Consider the following 20,493-nt stretch of genomic DNA (forward strand, 5'->3'; position numbering starts at 1 on the left):
ACCCTGCATTTAGGAGCCACAGAACCACAAGGCCACACCTATTCAAACAAGGCCATACCTCCCAACAGTGCCACTCCCTAAACTGAGCGTATACAAAACCACAATACTGATCCTGTTGAAAAAAAAAAAAAAAAAAGACAAGCAGGGCACGCAGGTCTGGCACTCAGAAGGTTGGGCTTTATGTGAGACCCTGTCTCAGCAAGCAAAGAACAAAGACTCAAGCCTTGAAAAGTTGAGGGCTATTTTTTGTTGTTGATTATTTTTTTTTATTTATTTTTGGTGCTTAAAAGAATTTTGCTTACCTGAATTCATTTGAGGTGTTAACTTTTAAGATTTTGTTAGGGCTGGGCGGTGGTGTTGCACGCCTTTAATCCCAGCACTTGGGAGGCAGAGGCAGGTGGATTTCTGAGTTCGAGAGTTTGAGGCCAGCCTGGTCTACAGAATGAGTTCCAGGACAGCCAGGGCTACACAGACAAACCCTGTCTCGAAAAACCAAAAAAAAAAAAAGGAAAGGAATAGTGTGACTATAATAAGCCTTGAGTTAGCCAGTTGGGGAATGTTTGTTGGTGTCCCAGTGCTGTTCCTTAGACAGGGCACTTGTGATTCTCGTGGGCCAGTTGGCAGGTCTGAGCAGGTCTCCTTTATGCTATGCCTCCTTTGGTTTTATCTTCACAAACATTAAAGAATTTCTTTGGCTGTTTCACTAATTTAAGTTCTGTAGTTAATGTTGGTAGAATCAGGGGAGACCTCTGCAGCCTGGTGTCCTTGAACACAGTGGTGTATGTGTGCAAGTACGTGGGCTAGGATGATGTTCGTGATGTAGAAACAGTCCACGTGGACACACTTGCACACTGGGTCTGTTGGCAGTCCGTCTTGTGTCTGGTGATGCTCTTGTCCATTTCCGGTGACCTTTGTGCCGCTCACTTTTTGCACAGCAGGACTGAGTTGGGTCCTGTGTCAGGAGAGGCCACAAGTTACCTGTATCCCCTCTGCTGTGACTACACTAGTCTCTGTGTTCTACTGACTGAGTGTCTTTTTTTTCCTCCTTGTGGCAACAGCCTTGTCATGGGTTCAGAATCAGGGTAGAGGAGACTATGTATGGCGTCAGATGGTAAAATCGGAACACTTGGGAGGCAGGGGCGGGCGGATCTCTGAGTTTAAGGTCAGCCTGTTAGTTACAAAATGAGTTCCAGGACAGCCAGGCTTACCCAGAGAAACACTGTCTCAAAAACAAACAACCAAACAAAAATTAAATAAATGGTAAAGCTTGCCGTTTTGGCCATGGGCAGGCTAAAGAATAGGAGCAATGTGTTCTTCGAGGTGCCCAAGGATTAGGCGGCTAATGATGCATGTTCTTTGGTTCAGTGGACAGGTTGCTGGACCCAGCCAACAGGGCCCACATGAGTTTGGAGGAGCAGCTGAGAGAACTGCTAGACAAGTTGGACCTGACCTGCTCCATGAAGTCCAGCGGCTCACGGAGTAAACGGGCAAAGCTGCTCAAAAAAGAGATTGCTCTTCTCCGAAACAAGCTGAGCCAGCAGCACAACCAGTCCCCATCCATAGGGGCAGGCACAGGAGGCTTTGAAGACGATGCTGCTCCACTGGCGCCAGACACAGGGGAGGAAGGTAAGCCTGACAGGGCGGGAGGGCCATACCTCACGGACATGGGTGTCTCTTGACAGGCTTAAATAATGTTCTGTAGTAATTATGAGCTTGTAAGTTTTGAGGGTCACAGCACTCTTGGTCACTGGATATTCCTATTAGGTTTTTAATGCCCTTTGAAAGGATGTTTTGGTGTGTACTGTCTGTGCTGTATTTTGGCACTTAGTTTACAAGCTTAAAGGCATGGAATGAGGTTTTCTTTTAACTTAAGCCTGAAAGACTTTACAAGGGACAGTTTAGATCTGATACTCTGTTGAAGGTGGCTTTTATGGGGGAATAAGAAATATCCTAGTTATATTTTGTGAATTGAGGCGGAATATTACATGATTAGACATCCTGAAATTGTTTTTACTTTGTGCATGTAGGTAGTTCGAGTTGGTTTTCCTGGCATTTTATAGCACCTGAGGATCAAGCTTAGGTGGTCAGGACTTGTAAGCACCTCTACCCCTAAGCATAACCTGCTGGCGTTATGACAGCTTTTTGAAAGGAATAATTATTGCTAGAGTACAACCCAGCCCTGGGCTATGAAGGGTGGGAAGGAGGCTGAAGTGCTTCTTAGCACTGGCCTGTTCCCAGACTCTTCCTCCACCTCAAGCCTTTCCTGTGGGTCACCTTCAGTGGACATTGTCTTATTCTGGCAGCAGTGAGTGACATCTGGGGAAAGACCTGGATAGCTGAGATGTTAGGATGGAGAAGAAGGGAGGAAGTACAGAAGAGGCTGTCTGCCCAGGGGGATCCACGCCTGATGAGCAGGTCATTGTGTGGAGACCTTTGTGTGTGGTACATCTAATTGTGGCAGGTTTGGAAAAGCATAGCACTCTTTAATCCACTTGCTTTACCGTAACCTCATTTCAGCTCCATGAAATGGAAAGAAAAATAAGACCTACCTCTGTCACTGTTGTTAGCAGTATATTTTTTCTCCTCCATCTGAATAAGGCTATGAAAACATTAACACAGGACAGATGTCACTATAGCTTGCATTTTGATCTGTATGCCTGTGTGTGTTCCTAGATGTGGCTTTGATCTAGTCCTCAGAATGACATGGTTTCAGTATGCTTGTGCCGTGTTAAATTTAGTCTTACAATTTTAACAGTTGATGACAATCTTGTAGCCCATATTCCCTTTCTCTGGTTGCTTCTCTTATATGGTTATGCTAGGAAACCAGCAGAAGCTAGGGCTAACACTACTGAGTTCTCCTGGCCTTACATCTTTCCAGTGTGTCTACTTGTAAATTTCACAGACACCCTTTGCCTTGTCATTAGGTTACACGTTTGTTTGGTCCACACAGTAAAGGTTTCATTCTTCAGTGTGTGGCACATTTTCTCCTCATTTTCTAAAAGCCTAGTGATCTGCATATGGCAGTCTGTTGGGGTCTCTGCTTTCTTTAAGGAACATTTGTTCATGGGACCTTTGACAAACAGATGCATCCAGGACACTGTTATTTGCATTCTGTGGTGAGTCCTGTATAGTGCCATTGCCTGGTTCTATATGGAGCCCTTTATAGGCTCCTCTTTCCACTGTTAGAACTGGCTAGGACCCTTGGTCCAGCCATCCAGTGAGTGATCTGTACACTGGGGAGGTTTAGGCAGGACAGCTCACTGATAATGCAGTAGCTTGCTCTTGAAAGAAACCTGACCTCTAACTTCATGGCTGTGTGCAGGGGTGCAGAATCTGTCCCCTCCTCCCCCACATTCCCTCACCAGTCTGGTTTTACAGGGCTGAGTGTCAAAGCCCAGATCTGGTGCTTTGTACTGCTGTGGCCACTTAGAAGGAAGTGTATTGTGTGACCTGAGACAGATGCGTAGAGCTGACAGTGTTTAAAATGCAGGAAAGGGGAATTTTCCTTTTAGCTGAGAGGAAAGATGAATAGAGAGGGAAATAGTCTGTCAGTTTGTTCTGAGGCAGAGCTGTGAATGTGGAATTTAGGGCCCCTTAAAGAGAGTGAATTCCAGACAGGCAACAGGGGAGTACTTAAATTCTGGTTTGAACAATAGAAACAGAACTGTTAAACTGCTATATGCATGTTGGGACAGAACCCCAAACTTAAGACATTACACAGTTCAGCGTATTCTTCCCAAAGAGGATGTTTGGGTTGGGTGCAGTCACACATCGCAGAGGCAGGGGCAGAGGGGCAGAGGCAGATAAGAACTCATGAGTTTAGAGGCCAGCCTGATCTATAGAGCAAGTTCAGACCAGCTAGGGCCCTGAGACCTTATATGACCAATTAAAAAATTCTGTTAGTTTTTTGAGAATTATCATAGATATTTCACATTAGGAAGGCGTATCTTAGTATAAAATAAGCAGTTTCACTTAAATTGTAATTAAGCAACATTTTTGTGTATTGTAACATTTAGGGTGTTTACATTAGAGGAAACATCCCCCAAATGCTAACATCTGAGGAACAAAATGAGTCCTAGCTGTCTTGGACAGTGGACATGCCCTGGCTTGCTTGTGCAAGGGGAAGTCTGTTTGTCAAGGAGGCCTTCCATGCTGACCTTAAGGTTGAAGAGTTCAGTCACTTGAAGTCTGAGGGACACATGGAATGGGACTGTGATAAACCTGTGGAACAAGCTTGGGCTCTTAGACCTTTCTAGTCATTCATTTTTAACTAGGAGCTTTGGGGAGCCTAGCGTCTATATGCTGGTGATTGTGGGTAGGTTATGGGATGTGTGTCTCTCTTGCCAAAGACTCTGGGCCAGATCAGCACTGCCAGTGGGACATCAGTGTCTCTGCAGCAGCTATGTGCTGTTTCTGCTTTGTGCACCCCATGTTAAAACTCGGCACTGAGTGCAGTGCCTTCAGGGCTGGCAGCAGAAGGGAGTGTGAGTGGATTGCTACTAGGGACAGTGCAGTTTCTAGCTGTTGAATGTCTCCACACTCTGCTGTGCTGTCCAGAGGTACTTGTGGTTTTAGTAGAAGCATTCATTTGGCTTGGTGCCCTTGTGTGTAGAGAACATGGTCAAATGGGGTAGCTGGTCCTGAGTAGGTGTCGTGTGATCCACATGTGAAAAGGATGAGCAGCTTTGCCTTGCTGCTCTGGGTTGTAAAATCTGGTTGGGAGTTTTTGATTACTGGCATTCATATTCATGTTTAAGTTAACATAACATGCAGTTTAAGTAATGTTTAGCTGTTAGCAGACAGTGAGATTTTGAAAATGAAAATGTTTTACATTTGTATATTAACTGCCAGTAAGATTTCTTTCTGCCTGAGGGACCAGATAAGAGTGTTAGCCTCTCAGTGGCAATGCCCAGTGTTCTGGAGTGAGAGTTCACTCACTCATCAAGGAACCTGACTGCCTCAGATGTTGCTAGATCTCGGTGTGGTGAGGAGACTGAGGAGCACAGAATTTTAGTGGTCTTTGTAGGCCTATGGCTACTGGAGATGGTGCTTCCCTTGGGCCTGTACAAAGCCTTCTGTATCCAGTGTAATTGTGTTTGTAACACCCAGGAGTATATGCCAGGGCACTATGTGGCAGTGGTTGGCAACCTGGGCTCCTCCTCAGGGGTTGCCACAGAGCAGGGAGAATACGTGGCTTGAGTGCAGAGGGGACCATAGATTAGTGGCCTGGCCATGCAGTCCCTCGTGGACAGGCAGCTTTTGATTAGACAGTGGTTGCAGAGAATGGAATGTGGTAGAGGCCTTCTGGGAAGGGTCAGGCATGTTCACTAGTCTTAGCAGAAGTGACTGAATCTGAAAGTTAAGCAGGAGGCAGAAAATGGGTCTTTGGTACCTCTTAGACATAAAGAGATGGGAGATCTACAGTGCCTGGAGCCCTGGGCAGGAGGCCTCTGGTGTCATTCTCTGGTGGTCTTGTATTGCTTGGAGCTGCCCAGAGGCCATAGGAACTGACTTGGGCATTTTGGAAGCCTCAGTTAGGATAAGCTGCTTGGACTCAGGTGAGAGGTTCCAAACCTGGAGGAGGAGGAGGCAGGAGGCATACTGAAGCATGCAGTGTAAGCGGGCCTGAGAGTGGTTGCCCGCCCAGCTGTATGCTCCACCACCAGCCTGTCATTCCACCCGGTGATGTCTGTTTTCATGTTTATGTGTACCAAGAATGCCATGCGTGACTCTGCACTGTCCCTAATCCCATCTTCTCAGTGTCTCTGTGTGCTTTGCAAATAATACTGTCCTTCTAAAGCTGTTAATGAACCTAACCCAAGCAGGCAGGAAGAATTTTGTCATATCCAACATGTCAGTGATTCAAGATTCAGTATTTCCATTTTGGAAGTTTAATCTCCACATACAGAAGTTTTGGTTCCTGTGGCATGAGTTTGTGCACTCCTTATCTCTTGGGTAAAGCTTTTCAACCAAAGATCTCTTAACAGGCTGTGTGTTGAGGTTGTGTCTCCACCACTTGGTAGTGTAGTTGTCTCTGACAGGTTCCACATGCACACAGTTAGCCCAAAGCCACCTGACTTGCCAGAGTGGCTGTTTCCAATCTCCTGTTGCTAAGTGGAGGTCCCAAGGAGAACTCTTGGCATAGAACCTTTGTTCTGAGTTAATCAAGTGACCCCAGACATACGTGAGGTTTTTAAGTTGTGTAGCCTTTTATTTTCACAATGACTTTTGAGTGTATTGTGACACAAGTGTAAATGTTTTATGGGAAATTTGTAGTTTGAACTAAATAGAAACCATACCTAGTGATAACATATGCATGCTACTTTGGAATATTGAAATTGGCGCTCTAGAATTTTTTATCATATGCCCTTAGTGAGAATCTCAGAAAGAACTCTTAGCAGTTTAGCCCGGCAGGGGTGGGTTATCTTACACAATGGGCTTTACTGCTGTTCTCTTGCTTGAGCTTGTTGTGTGACGACAGGAAGAAACTTCTTCCTGGAGTTGAATTTAATGATTTAAGGTGTCAGGTCCATATTGATTTCATTTTTATTGTATTGTATTGTATGAGTGTTTTGCCTCTATGTTAAGTGTGCCAAGTGCACATGTCTTGTGTCACAGAGGCCAGGAGAGGGCGTTGGATTTCTTGGAGCTGGCGTTATAGGAGAGTTGCTGACTGCCATGTGGGTGCTGGGAACTGAACCTATGTCCTTATGGGAGCAGCAAGTGCTCTTAACCACTCAGCCAGCTCTTCAGCTCCCGTGTTGGCAATTTGTAAATACCTTCCTAAAGAGGTTGAAATAATTTTGGGGTTTATTTTATTTGTAAAGCTAGGAGGGCAGAGTGGAGGAGCTCACTGGTCTGCCTCCGTTACATCAGTCTCCCCAGCCACTCCCACTCCCATGGTCTGCCTTGGCTTAGAGAGCCCTGGTTAGACAGTTCAGTATTTGTTTTCCTTCTCTTCTGTCACTTGGTGGTGCAGCATAAACTGCTGTGGGAACCTTTAAGGCTCCCTTAGTTCTGTGATTGTTTCACTTTCCTCAAGGTAAGTAAATATTGATGCAGAGATTGTCCTGAGCTCAGATGAGATTTTTAATATTGCTGTGTGTTAAATGCTCTTTCACAGTTTTTTCCAGAAAGTAACTGTGCACCTGGGCTTAGGACACCAGGCCCGAAATCTTTTGTTAGGGAAACACAGTGTTACCTGACGGCCCCAGGCTGCATACTGCTCAGCAGACCATTGTGTGTGACGCTGTTTCCTTAATTGAATTAGTGTTTTGGTGGACTTCACATTTATATAAGTTTTATAATAGATTTTATAATCTTCAGTTTTCAAAATCACTTTATTTATAATTTTTTCAGGAGATAAATCTCCCCCTAAACTTGAACCATCAGATGCATTACCTCTTCCTTCAAACTCGGAGACTAATTCAGAACCACCAACCCTCAAACCAGTAGAACTCAACCCCGAGCAGAGTAAACTATTCAAAAGAGTCACATTTGATAATGAATCACATAGCACTTGCACTCAGAGCGCACTGGTAAGCGGACACCCTCCAGAGCCCACCCTCGCCAGTAGTGGCGATGTGCCGGCGGCGGCGGCCTCCGCAGTGGCGGAGCCATCAAGCGATGTAAACAGACGCACTTCTGTTCTCTTCTGCAAATCGAAAAGTGTAAGCCCCCCAAAGTCTGCCAAGAACACTGAAACCCAGCCAACTTCTCCTCAGCTAGGGACCAAAACCTTTTTGTCTGTAGTCCTTCCGAGGTTGGAGACTCTACTGCAGCCAAGGAAAAGGTCGAGGAGCACATGTGGAGACTCCGAAGTGGAGGAGGAGTCCCCGGGAAAGCGCCTGGATACAGGTAAATGTCAGGGGCAGCTCTCTCCCGGGATCTCGTTCTATAAAACTGTGGTGCTGAGCTTTTGCTTTTGCAGCATCCTCTCAGTTCTAAAGCTGTAAACTGTCAGCTTTAGGCAGTGGCCATTCATCCTCTCATCAGTCCAGCAGCTGGCCATACAGCAGTGGGCATGGCTGCCCTCCCCCCCCCCTTCTCTGTGGTTTTCTCACATTGACTTTGAGTGGTTTGCTTGAGTACCTTGACTGTTGTGTGCATGTATGTGTGTAAACTGGGCCCTGTAAATGGCCACCCCTGGCACTAGGTGTCTCCAAAGAGCAGTTCTCAGAGCCATCAATTTGAACCTGAACCTTTCTTTACTGAAGGCTGCTCTTTCCTGAACTCTCTGAAAATATTTTGTCATCACATTACTTGTAACACTTCATAATTGGCTTAATGTTTTTGTGTCTTGTTTTAGTACATGTGCACTTGACTGGTAAGTCCATGTCAAGGTACTTGTACTACTAATGCCTGGTAAAATCCTACTCAAAACGTTTCTTCTTTACTGGTCAGCTTTTTTCTTTTCAATGGAGGTAGTCTTTTTCTTTTTTTTTTTTTAAATGCCAAGTTTGCCGAGTAGTGGTAGCTCACGCCTTTAATTCTATAATCCCTCGGAGGCACAGGCAGGCAAGCTCTATGAGTTTGAGGCCAGCATGTTATACAGAGTAAGTTCCAAAACAGCCAGGGCTGCATACAGAGAAACCCTGTCTTCAAAAACAAACTAAGTTCGTCTGGTTGAGTGCTACAGTGTGCATACATGTGGAGTTGGGGTTGAGGAATAAATCTTCAGAGGACGGGAGCTGACTGTCTCCTTTCACTCCAGGGTTAAACTCAGGTCATCGGCTTGGTGGCACGTGAATTCCCACCGAGCCGTCACCTAGGCCCACTCTTAACTTGAAATGTGTTTTATTTTCTAAGATTTTGCTACATGTGCCTACCTTTAATTTAGCACCTCCATGGAAGTTCCCTGTGCTGTGAGTGAAAAGCACTGGCTTGGCTTTCTCACAGCCTCCCTCCTGTCTGACCCTAGAGCACAGTGGGGAAGGGTGCTGGTGTTCATAAGTGATGATTGCCAGCGTCAGATGTGATGTCCAACATCTGCTTTCTGTGTGAGGCAGGTTTGCACTTTTTTGGTCCTAGATACCCAGATTAGTATCTTAGTTACTTTTCTCTTTCTGTGAAGAGACACCATGACAAAGGCAACTTAGAGATGATTGAATTTGTGGTTTATGGTTCTTTTTTTTTTTTTTAAAGAATTATTTATTTTCTGTATATGAGTACACTGTAGCTGTCTTTAGAAACACCAGAAGAGGACATCGAATCCCATTACAGATGGTTGTGAGCCACCATGTGGTTACTGGGAATTGAACTCAGGACCTCTCCAGCCCCTTGGCTCATGGTTCTTGAGGGTTAGAGTCCATCCCCATCATGGCAGGGAGCATGTCAGGCATTCCTGCAGGCATGGTGCTGAAGAGTTAGCCGAGAGCCTACATCTGGTCTGTAAGCTTGGGGTGAGAGAGAGAGGAGAGAGATCATGCAAGCAGGAGAGGATGCTAACTGGAAATGGCTTGGGTTTTGAAACCTTGAAAATGGTGACATACCTCTTCCAATAAGATCATATCTCCTAATCTTTCCAACAGTTACACTAATTGGAGACAAACATTCAAATATACATGGGACAGCTTCACCCAAAGCACTACGTTCCATTCCTTGGGCCCCTGTAGGCGTGTGGCCATATCACAATGCAAGGTGTATTTAACTTCAAAAGTCCCCACAGTCTCATAATTTCAACAGTTTAAAAGTTCAAAATCTTCTGAGACTCCTAGTTTTAACTTCTTATAAAATCAAAATCAAAATTAAAAAACAAAAAACAAATCACATGCTTCCAACATACAGAAAATACATTAACATTCCAAAAGGAAGGAAAAGGAGCAGAGTGAGGACCACAGCAAGGCTCTAACCCAGCAGGGCAAACTCCCAATCCTATAGCTCTGTGTCCAATGTCAGGGGACTTAGATGGCTCTTCCCCTCCAGCTTTGCTGACTGCAAAACATTTCTCTCATGAACTGGTTCCATGCTGTGTTTGTAGCTCTCCGTGGTAGACATCCCACGACTTCGGCAACTTGAACATCTTGACGTCTCCAACACAATTCAGGCTTTACTGTGACAGTCTCACACAGTAGCCTTTTGGACTCCCCATGCAGGGTTGACGTGCCACAAACCTGATTTCAGTGGCTTTCCTTAACAGCAGGAAGATCCCACAACTCCTTTATTCCCGTATCCTTTAAGACTCTAAAGTCAGAACCACCAGGCTGAAGAGCTAGACTAGGCCGCCAGCTTGGGATGGAGGTTGGCCCTGATTGGATTCCATTGGCTTAAGCTTTGCTTTGTTGTTGCTTTCTAGGAACAGCCCGCTCCTTAGTCCTGTTCTTGCAGGGTTAGCTGAGCAGAGGTTCATCCTCAGGCCAGCACTGCCTTTACTTCATCTCTCCCTACCTCTGTCAACACAGGCCTCGGCTCCAACATTCAATTTGTGGTGTTTCTTTTCTCCTTAAACTCTGTATTTTGTATTTTCTTTTTTTCCTCACTTGTTCTTTTTCATTGCAGATACACATAAGCGTGATTACTAATTACTATATAACAGTTTATTAAGTTAAACCCCCACCCCAATTCTAATTTAGTATCAGCCTGATTATTGTTGTTGTTGGCTGCTGCTGCTGTTTTTCCAAGACAGGGTTTCTCTCTATAATCCTGGTTATTCTATGTCCGTAGACCTGTCTGACCTGGAACTTGGGGATCTGCCTGTCTCTGCCTCCCAAGTGCTGGGATTAAAGGCATGCACTGCCATCTCCGGCTGATTCTTAGGTTAAGGACAAAAGCGTCCACATTCCTTTTTTGTTTTGTTTTGTTTTGAGACAGGGTTTCTCTGTGTAGTCCCGGCTGTCCTGGAACTCACTCTGTAGACCAGGCTGGCCTCGAACTCAGAAATCCACCTGCCTCTGCCTCCCAAGTGCTGGGACTAAAGGCGTGCGCCACCACTGCCGGACAAGCATCCACATTCTTTGCAAAAATATCACAAGAATGGTCTTTAGCCCAGTTGCTAATGTTTCCCTCTGAAACCTCTTGAACTGGGTCTTCCTAGTCTACACTGCTTTCAGGATTGTCTTCCAAGCCTCCTGTTAGGAAGACTCATTAAGCCCCACTTTCAGTGTTTAACCACCTTTCTAGTCCATAGTCGGGCCGTCACCCCAATATTCCCTGGTGCCAGCTTCTGTCTTAGTTACCTTTTTGTTGCTGTGGAGAGTAACTCTTAAAAGGAAGCATGTAATTTATGGCTCATGGTTCCATAGAGTTAGAGGCCGTCACCCTCATGGTGCTGGAGACTTAGCTGAGAGCTTGTATCTGATCCACAATTGTGAGTCAGAGAAAGATAATGCTACCGCAATGGCCTGGGCTTTGGAACCTGAAAACCCATTCCCAGCGATACAATTCCTGCAACAAGGCCACACCTCTAAATGTTCCCAAACAGTTCCACCAACTGGGACCAAGCATTCAGATATGTGATTGGATGGGGGCCATTCTCACTCAGACTGCCAGAGTACGGAAAATTGCATTCCCTCCTAGGCACTCTACTGTTGGCTGTTCTCTCTCGCTTGCATGTCAGCAGTGAGCAACACATAAGTCTTGCTGATGAGGGAATTCGGTTTCCTGGAACCTTGCCAGGTGGTCTAGGCCAGAGAATTGAGAGGGTAAGGCTGGCCTAGTAGGTAGTGACAGCAGACTGTTGACACTTCTTCGTCTTCGTCCTCTGTTTGAGTTACCTGGCCTGAAACACCACACACCCTGAAGAGCATTTCTTGGTAAAGTTAATAAATTGTGATTTTTTTTTTTTTGTTACCAAAAAAATTTCTTCATATTTTATTTCTTTTTTTTTTTGCATGTGATAGTGATTCTAGGGAACATGAACGTATATACAAAAATCAATCAATCAATCTCTCTCTCTCTCTCTCTCTCTCTCTCTCTCTCTCTCAAATATATATGAGATTGACTCTGGCACCTTGTGGCAAGTTGTTGTGTACTATGGAGCCCCTTTTAATTGTGTGTGTGTGTGTGTGTGTGTGTGTGGTGTTTGCATGCATGCTACAGTGTGTTTGTGGGTCAGAAGATTGTCTCTATGTTGTGGGTCCCAGCATGCATTAGACTTGTGCAGCAAGTACCTTTACATTGACCCATCTTGGTGACCCTTTCTTTTTTTTTTTTTTTTGGTTTGGTTTGGTTTGGTTTGGTTTTTCGAGACAGGGTTTCTCTGTGTAGCCCTGGCTGTCTTGGAACTCACTCTGTAGACCAGGCTGGCCTCAAACTCAGAAATCCGCCTGCCTCTGCCCCCCAAGTGCTGGGATTAAAGGTGTGTGCCACCACCGCCCGGCTTGGTGACCCTTTCAGAAAAATTTGAAACAAGTTGGTCTTGAACCTTTTCTATAACAAAGGCCTTAACTCATTAGCCTCTTACCACAGCCTCTGAAGTAGCTGAAATCACAGAGCTGTACTAGCAGGCCCAGTTAATTTCATTTTTATTTTGCACTCGGTAATTTTATAGACAATGCTCTCAATGCCCTCTTATTTTGATGAGTTGATAATAGCACTTTAAAATCCAATTACACTTGGTTTTGATGAAGCAATTTTAATATGCCACAGGAAGTAGATTGAAACTGAAGTTGTTTCAATTCTTAGGAGTTTATGAAACAATATAGTATTAGCTTTTCTTAGCCACATTTAGTGAAAGACTGGTATGTTTTTGAGCTTGCTGAAAGTCCTTTGTCACTGAACTGGTCATGGTATACTGTGCTCTGCTGATAGGAGAATGCTCAGTGAGTGTCTCAGTACTAAGTGACTTGTGTGCACAGGATGGCTTTATCAGCAACAGAAAGTTTATTGACCCTGCAAGACACTGTAGAAAAAGCTCTCACCATGTAGGTGCTGTCCAGAGCTGCTGCTGTGTTCCTGCGGCTTCTGCCAAGTAGCCTAGTTAGCCATACGGGCTCTGCTAGATCATTTGTCACCTGTGCTACTGATCATGAGTTCATGAAATGTTATGTGTTTGCACATCTCAGTTCTTTTCTGGGTTCTCAGTGATAACAGGGAGTCCCAAGGAGTCTTAACTATAGACCTTTAGTATGTGTGATCCCCAGTGCCTTTGATCCTGACTGAAATGGAGATTTCTGCTTTCTTATTCCAGAATGGCAGTAGATTTCAGTGGATGCATGATGAATTCCTAAGCGCACTCCTGAGCAGCCGGGAGCCTTATTAGCACTAAGATCTGACCCTCAGGAACAGGAGGCGTCCACTGCTGCATCTGCCTGGCCCATGGTGGGCCAGGCGTGGGCTGAATGGGCCCATCCTACCATCGGTGCTGGCTGTGCCTCCACTTGAACCTTCTGGTGCTCTCTGCGCACCTGGATTTCTTGTTTCAAGTTGCAGTTCTTCGCTGTTTGAGGACTTGGAGTGTTCAGAACCTTCTGCTCTTTTCCAGGTTCATCTGGCACTGAACTTTTTAGGGGAATTCTCTGGTGCTCTCCAGTGCACTGCAAGACTCCAAATTAGATTAAGTATGGACTTACTTCTTTTAGAACTGCCCACCCACCCACAGGGCTCAGCTTGCTCATGCCTGCGGGACAGGCAGGCCATGTGGGCCGTGCAGAGCATGGCGTGACTGCTTTTATGGTTATCATAGTTTTTGGAGCTGGCTCTGTTTGGTAGATTTTTTTTTACACTGCCTGTTTATTTCCATCAATGGACCATCAGGCCAGGACCTGTGTCACCTCTTACTCATATTCTGTGGTGTGGAGATTCTCAATGAAATGTGTGGTGTGCTGGTGGTGAACAAGTGAAGTGTCTTCCATGGCCACAGACTGTGGAGGGAGGAGATGGTTCCTGCCCGTACAGTCAGACTAAATGGCTTCTCACTGTTTTCCAGGTTCTCAGTTAACCACTAATGTGCCTGGGTAGCTCACTCTTTGGATCCTAATCCTTTTCTCTTAACCTCGACTTGGACTGGAGCTCTGCTAAATGGCCTCTTGGAATGCCAAGCCTTCGCCACCTCCTTACCTTGCTCCTAGCTCTTGAGGACCACATTGGAACCATCTGCTGAGCCGTCCTCTAAACAGACACTCAGACACTGCCCTTGGAAGAGATCTGTCCTGGGCCAGCAGTTGAGAGGAGCCTGGTGCCGAGCAGATGTCTCGGTGCCTCAGTCTTCCTGGTGCTATAGCAGAACCTGCTGTAGCTCGGACAACACAATCCAACAGTTTGAGCCTCATCCTGAGCACATCCAAAACTGACGTGTGATGACTGGGGGCTCCGGTTAGGGCGTCTTGGTCTAGGTGTCTGAAGGGACTGTACATACACCTGCCCTAATGGGCCTAAGTAGAGCTCCTTACGTGGTTGTTAGCATCTTTTATTTCTTTGTTCTCTATCTGATTTCCCTCCTTTCTTCTCTATCAATGTTTCTTGGATTATCAAGCATTGCTAGTCTAGTTGGTAGCTGTGCAAACATCTGCTGAGTCAGTTGAGAAGTCCTTTTGCAGTGGCCCTTGAGAGGACATTTTGGCGTGGCCTCTGGTCTGTTTTGGCTATGTGCAGCTGTGTCTTCATAGACTGTACTCGTGAAAAGCAGAGTAGTGGGTGGGGTGCTATTGTTCGCTGTGTTTTTATTGAAAGGTAGAAAGATGCACCCAATGGTGAAGTTCTTTTGGAGACAACAAAGTAAAGTGTCATCAGAAGACAGTGGATGCTTTTCCTGCCGTCCTTAAATGGTTGCATTCCTAGCCTAGGGCACAGGGCCCAGCCTGGGACAACACAAGCTTGTTGATGTGCAGTAGGTGAGAACAAGCTGGAGGTTTGGGCAACATGGTCCTGTGCTGTTTCAGATGAGTCAGTGGACTCTGGTGAGGTATCTCTGGAGGTGAGTGTATCAGCAAGGATGCACTCAGTTACCACAATCTCAGACATATCATAGGCCATGTGAGTTCTGTGGAGGGCGGAAAGCCTGGTCAGTGTAGCTTACCCCACCCTGATAATCTCACTTGCTACAGCCTGTAAGCTCTTGGCATTGTACAGGTTGGGAGCCCCAGGGTAGAAAGGATCACATCCCACCTTGTGCCTCTCAGCTTTGCAAGCAGACCACCTGGGACTTCTCCCTGGCCTGTGGGTGAGAGCTGGAGACCTGAGCACCTCAGGGGACCCTTTATTGGCCACTCTGTATACCAGTTGTGCTGTAGAAGACCTGGGCCAAGGGGGAGCTGTTAGGGATGCTGTGGTAGTTAAAAGGCTGGGGCTGGGCCTACCTTGGGACATAGCTGCAGTGGTGGTACTTTCATGGGTTCCTTTGGGCCTGAGTAAGGTGTTTGAACTCTTCGCCTTAGCCTTTGGAGACCTCAGGACCGTCTGCAGCATGTGCTTGGGGTCGGTGGCTTTGTGTAGGAGCCGTCTCATCTTTTTGTTTTGGCTGTCGAGAGCGGCAGGCATGTGTGTGATCTCCAATAAGTTTCAGTGTTGGAGGACACTTTACTCTAAGACCTGCAGCTAATGAGGGAGTCATTGTAGGAAGTGGATCACAGAGAGTCAGGCTTTGTGTCAAAGCCATGTCTTCTCAGACAGTGGCTGCAGGAGCTTTCCAAGTGTGTCTCGGCCCCTGTCAGCATGTCAAGGGAAACCCAAAAGAATCTGATTGAGCCATGCAAGCTCAGTAGTCCTGTTTGGGCTGTAGCACCGTCTGAAAAGCAGGCCTGGAGAACTGCTTTGCTCAGTAGGCCCCAGGGGTCTTTCCTGGAAGCTTCTCAGGTTTCATAGTGGCCCTGCCAGCTTTTCAAGGTGTTACATGTTTTTTTATGTGTGAAAACTTTCTGTAAACTTAGGAGCCCAGATGCAGTGTGCCCTAGTAATTAAACACTTGGGAAAATGGTAGAGACATTTAATCGTATTTTTCCCTTCTCAAAGTTATAAACTTTTTCTTATTTTTTCCAAACCCCTCCCCCACAAGGGGCTGTATAGGCCCTGACAAGGCACCTTGCTATGGATAAAGCTGTTGCCATGTTTGTTGGGAACACCGTGTGTGTGCGTGTGTGTGTGTGTGTGTGTGTGTGTGTGTGTGTGTGTGTACGTGTACACTGTACTGTACTTCTGGGTCCTGGACTGGGGTTTCTTCTTAGCAAGATGCCAGTGATGGGGACCTGCTTGTCTGAGACCCTGTGGACCTGCCTGCAGCTGCCGGCTCTGCCAGCCATGGCAGATAACTCTGGGCGTGTAGTCTTCTAAGGTCTTGGATCCTGGAACAAGGACTCTGCCTCTGTCCATCCAGGTGGCAAGGCTGTCTCTGTGTTGACTTTGCTGACCTAAGTCAGCAGGTGTCCATGTCCGAGTTGTGTGTTGCATCCCCCAAGGCAGCACCATGCTCTCCTGCCTCGAGGCCCGTTAGGAGAGGGCTGTGCGGTTCCTTTCCTGTCTCGTGTCTTCTGCTTTGCCGGTGAGCATCAAGAAGCTTCTCAGAAGCTTTTTTAGCACAAGCAGGTCCTTTTCACAGGCATCATGTGGGAGAATGCAGTGTGCAACAAAGACCTTGTAATCTAGACAGTCACCTTATACTTCTAAGAAAATGTTTTTTAAAAATATGTTTACATGTTTTACTTTGGAAAATAATTTTATACGTTTTTAAGGTTATATGGGGAAGATGGGTATATGTGAACAAAAAAAGTGTTGTCTGTTTGCTGTTCCTGTCCTCTTCCCTTTCTTAAGCTGGTGCAGCCAGAAGGAGCCAGGCAAGCGCGCAGCCTGGGATGGTAATCCTTCTGATTCAGGGAGGTCTGCAAGGACCGTGGTGGATGTGCCTTTTCCTTCTTACCAACTTAAATCAGGGTCACACTTGCTTGGGAGGAAGATGCTGGTTGCCTTGACTCAGTTTTGTCTTTATTAAAATACTTTACAAATATCCAGATGATGTGGTTGCATTTGTACAGACACTATACCCGGTGTATATACCTCGGCAGCATGGCTCAGCTTCCTGCCGAGGTCCACATTCTTTGGTGCTTGGGGACTTGACATTGCTCAGATGAATTGGGCTCACACTTGCTAGTTTAAAGTGTTTATCCATCATTTTAAAAAGTTATGGCTTTTTTTTTTTTTTTTTTTTTTTTTGCTGGTGGTCAGACCCAGGGCCTGCATGCATGCTAGGCAGGCGCTCTACTACTGGGCTGTACTGCCCTGGTTTTTTCTCCCCTCTTCTCCCCTCCCCTCCCCTCCTTTCCTTCTTTGTTTTTGTTTTTAAAGCCTAATTTTCTACAGTCGTCTCTAAAGTTGTATCTGATCGGTGTGTTTTTGTGGATATTGTAGAGTTCCACCACCCTCGGGAACCGGGCGGCTCTTGTCTAGAATCTGTTTATTGCTTCCGTGTCTAGTGGACAGTCTAGTTGTGTTGTAAGCTCACCGACCTTACAACATGTGACAGGTTAACTTGGGAAGAGGTAACAGTTTCTTTTTGCTTTGCACTCATGGGACTTATTGAGCATGTGCAGAGCTGCTCTGACTGACTTACTGTGGTCTGCTGTGCTTATTTTACTCAGCAGTGCCTCTGCTTTTGTCCTCTGAGGTCACGGAATGAGAGATAGATAGATAGTGGCTTGTGTACAGAATGTTCTTTGTGGGGTCAGTGACGTAGCTCAGGTGGTGGAGTGCTTAACTGACATGCACAAAGCCTGGGCTTGAACCTCAGCACCACGAACCAAGGATGGAGGGCAAGAAGATCAGAAATTCAAGAGCAACCTGGGCTTGATGAGATGGTGTCTTAGAAAAGCAAAGTTATTTGGAAAACACGTTGTTTTTAAGGAGGAGAGGGTATAGGAGTAAGTTGGGCGAGAGCTACTCCTCTAGGGGGTTGTGACCATGCGTCTGTCTGCTTCTTGTGTTCCAGGTCTCACCAATGGTTTTGGGGGCACTAGGAGCGAGCAGGAGCCCGGCAGTGGCCCAGGGAGGAAAGCTGCGCCCCGACGGCGCTGTGCATCTGAATCCAGTATTTGTTCCAGCAACAGCCCACTCTGTGACTCAAGGTAGGCCATGTCATCTGGAGCAGGGGATTGGCTTTCTTCTGAAGATCTAGAAAGACTGCCCTGGAGTTAGTTCATATGTGTGCTCTGCCATTCAAGGACAGTTTCTCATGGGACAATTGATCTGCTTAGTAGAATTTAATGGAAGTCAGAAGTTAGTCTACGTTAGTATATAATTAAACGTGGACTTCGTACCTCCCACTCCCCAAATCTTTTCTCTTAGTAAGATTGTGGTGTGCAGTGCCTGCCTATGTGTACTATAGTGACCACTCTTGTCGACTGGGTAAGGGTGATCCAAGTGGCCTCATGGGGATAGGCACACCATATTGTCCCTTGACATCCTGGCCCCTGGTATAGGATGAAGCCACAGACTTCTCAACTGTCGTCTCAGTTTGACGCATCTCTGCTTTCCCCCGAAGCTTTAGTGCACCCAAGTGTGGCCGAGGGAAGCCTGCCCTCGTGCGAAGGCACACACTAGAAGACCGAAGTGAGCTGATCTCTTGTATCGAAAATGGAAACTACGCTAAGGCGGCCAGGATTGCAGCTGGTAAGTAGGGGTACAGACAGCGGATGGAAAGGCAAGGTCTGGTCTTGGTGGCTTGGGGCTGAGTTAAGCCCGCCCCCTACATTTGAGGAAAGGAATAAGATCACCGATGGGTTTCAGGCTGTCCTGAGCTGCACTGTACTGGCTCTGAGAGTCCTTATCATCAGATTTGTCCAGGACAGCATCTGTCGAGGATATCTGCCTTATAACTGAATGTGTCACAGCAGGGTGATCATTCCTAGCTTCAGGCCACAGTGTAAGAGGAGGGGGTGGGTGCCTGCTGGGCTAATGCTGTTTAGATTTTCATGTCAGTGGACCAAGCCAATTCCAGGGATAGCAATACTTGCTGTTGTTTGAGGCTTATCAGGGCAGAGAGTGCAGGGAATGTGCTGTGGTCATAGAGGCTGCAGTGAGGTGTGATAGGAGGCTGAGTTACGGAGAAGCTAATACATTCTGCTGCTCTGAGGTGGGGCACCATTTACCAACAGGAGTCAGTGAGGGCCTGTATGTATGTACACAGTGGACTCTTGAGGTGTGTCCTGGGCTGCTGATGTGCTTACTCATCAAGGCTCAGACGAGCGAGGTGGAGGTAGTTTGGAGCAAGCCAGGACTTGTATTTCGTTGTTTGATTGTGTAATAGGTATCTGGTACATGCCAAGGATCCCATCTTTAGAAGAGAGGTTCAAGTATGGTGACGTACAGGGACCTGAAGTCATAGGCCTTAGAACTGGGGGATGGTGGGATGCAAGGAGGCCTTTGGCAGACTTCTAGGCCTCACTTCCACAGGAGGAACAGTGAGGAAATCTGCTTCTCCTAGCCTGAGGTGGTATAGAACTGTCCTGCTCCAGCAGCTAGGGAAACCAGGGCCTGAGAGGAGTGGGGCATTTTTCCAGTCCCAGGCTTAGTGGCTGTGCTGGGTGTGTTAGCCAGCTTCCTGCTGGGTCTGACTCTGGTGTTCCTTTTTCCTAGAGGTGGGACAGAACAGCATGTGGATTTCCACGGATGCTGCTGCCTCCGTCCTGGAGCCCCTGAAGGTGGTGTGGGCCAAGTGCAGCGGCTATCCCTCCTACCCAGCACTGGTGAGTCTGGAAGCAGTGAGTAGGGTGTTCTGCTGGGACCTGGGTGGGTCCAGTGCATGCTCTGTACCTTACAGTTCCTGTGCTGCCAAAGGTGTATGATTGTCATAGCTCTGGAGGCAGGCGTGTGAATGGCTGTGAGCTTATAAGGCATGTGGCTCTGAGTTTGAGAGTACTCTTGAGTCACTGGAGCATGTCCTTGGCAGATTATTGACCCCAAGATGCCACGAGTGCCTGGCCACCACAATGGTGTCACCATCCCTGCCCCGCCCCTGGATGTGCTGAAGATCGGTGAACACATGCAGACCAAGTCTGAGGAGAAGCTGTTCCTTGTTTTGTTTTTCGATAATAAGAGAAGCTGGTGAGTGTGGTGTCTGGAACTCTGCACAGGCAGAGCTGGCTGGGGTTCTATTAGTCCTGGGGCTTAGCTCGGCCCATGCTGAGTCAGGGTGGCTTCTTCCAAGGAGTTGTTTTCCTGATCCTTGTCTGCTGCTGCCTAATGACACCTGGGGATTGTGAGTGCTGGTCACATCTGACAGCTCCTGTCACTTTCTAGATCCCAGAGTGTCTCAGGCTGTCTTCAATTCTTGCTCCAGGCTCTCTTGCAGTAGGCTTTCTGATCCTACTGCTCTGCCAGGACACAAGCTCCACCCCTTTCCACTCTGTCCACCTTCCTGTCCTCTCTGCACCCCGAGCTGCTGGAACCCCTCTTACGCTGTGGTTCAGATCTTAACCCCCTGTGGTGTCATCTGGTAACATCTTGACCATGTTTGGTTGAATCCAGCCCTTTCCTATGTGGACCATTATAACCGGCTCCTTCCAGCTGGCCATGCGTAGAACTCGGAGGTGCTTCAAGATCGTCCTGTGCAGTGGCCGTTTTTGGGGAGCT

General features: G+C 46.8%; 1 protein-coding gene across 3 annotated transcripts in view; it reads left to right on the forward strand.

Annotated features, from left to right (window-relative positions):
• Brd1 (bromodomain containing 1) overlaps window positions 1-20,493 on the forward strand; it is a 49,733-nt gene that overhangs the window by 27,279 nt on the left and 1,961 nt on the right. The window contains exons 7-12 of one of the 3 annotated variants that reach the window (XM_028753657.1): window positions 1,366-1,626; window positions 7,360-7,857; window positions 17,852-17,987; window positions 18,404-18,531; window positions 19,498-19,607; window positions 19,811-19,965. In XM_028753657.1, the coding sequence (XP_028609490.1) occupies window positions 1,366-1,626; window positions 7,360-7,857; window positions 17,852-17,987; window positions 18,404-18,531; window positions 19,498-19,607; window positions 19,811-19,965 (1,288 nt within the window). The remainder of the gene's footprint in view (window positions 1-1,365; window positions 1,627-7,359; window positions 7,858-17,851; window positions 17,988-18,403; window positions 18,532-19,497; window positions 19,608-19,810; window positions 19,966-20,493) is intronic. The other 2 variants (XM_028753658.1, XM_028753659.1) reach the window with 2 other exon arrangements.

This window comes from Grammomys surdaster, unplaced genomic scaffold (assembly GCF_004785775.1).
Source record: "Grammomys surdaster isolate TR1022 unplaced genomic scaffold, NIH_TR_1.0 125953, whole genome shotgun sequence".
NCBI lineage: Eukaryota > Metazoa > Chordata > Mammalia > Rodentia > Muridae > Grammomys > Grammomys surdaster.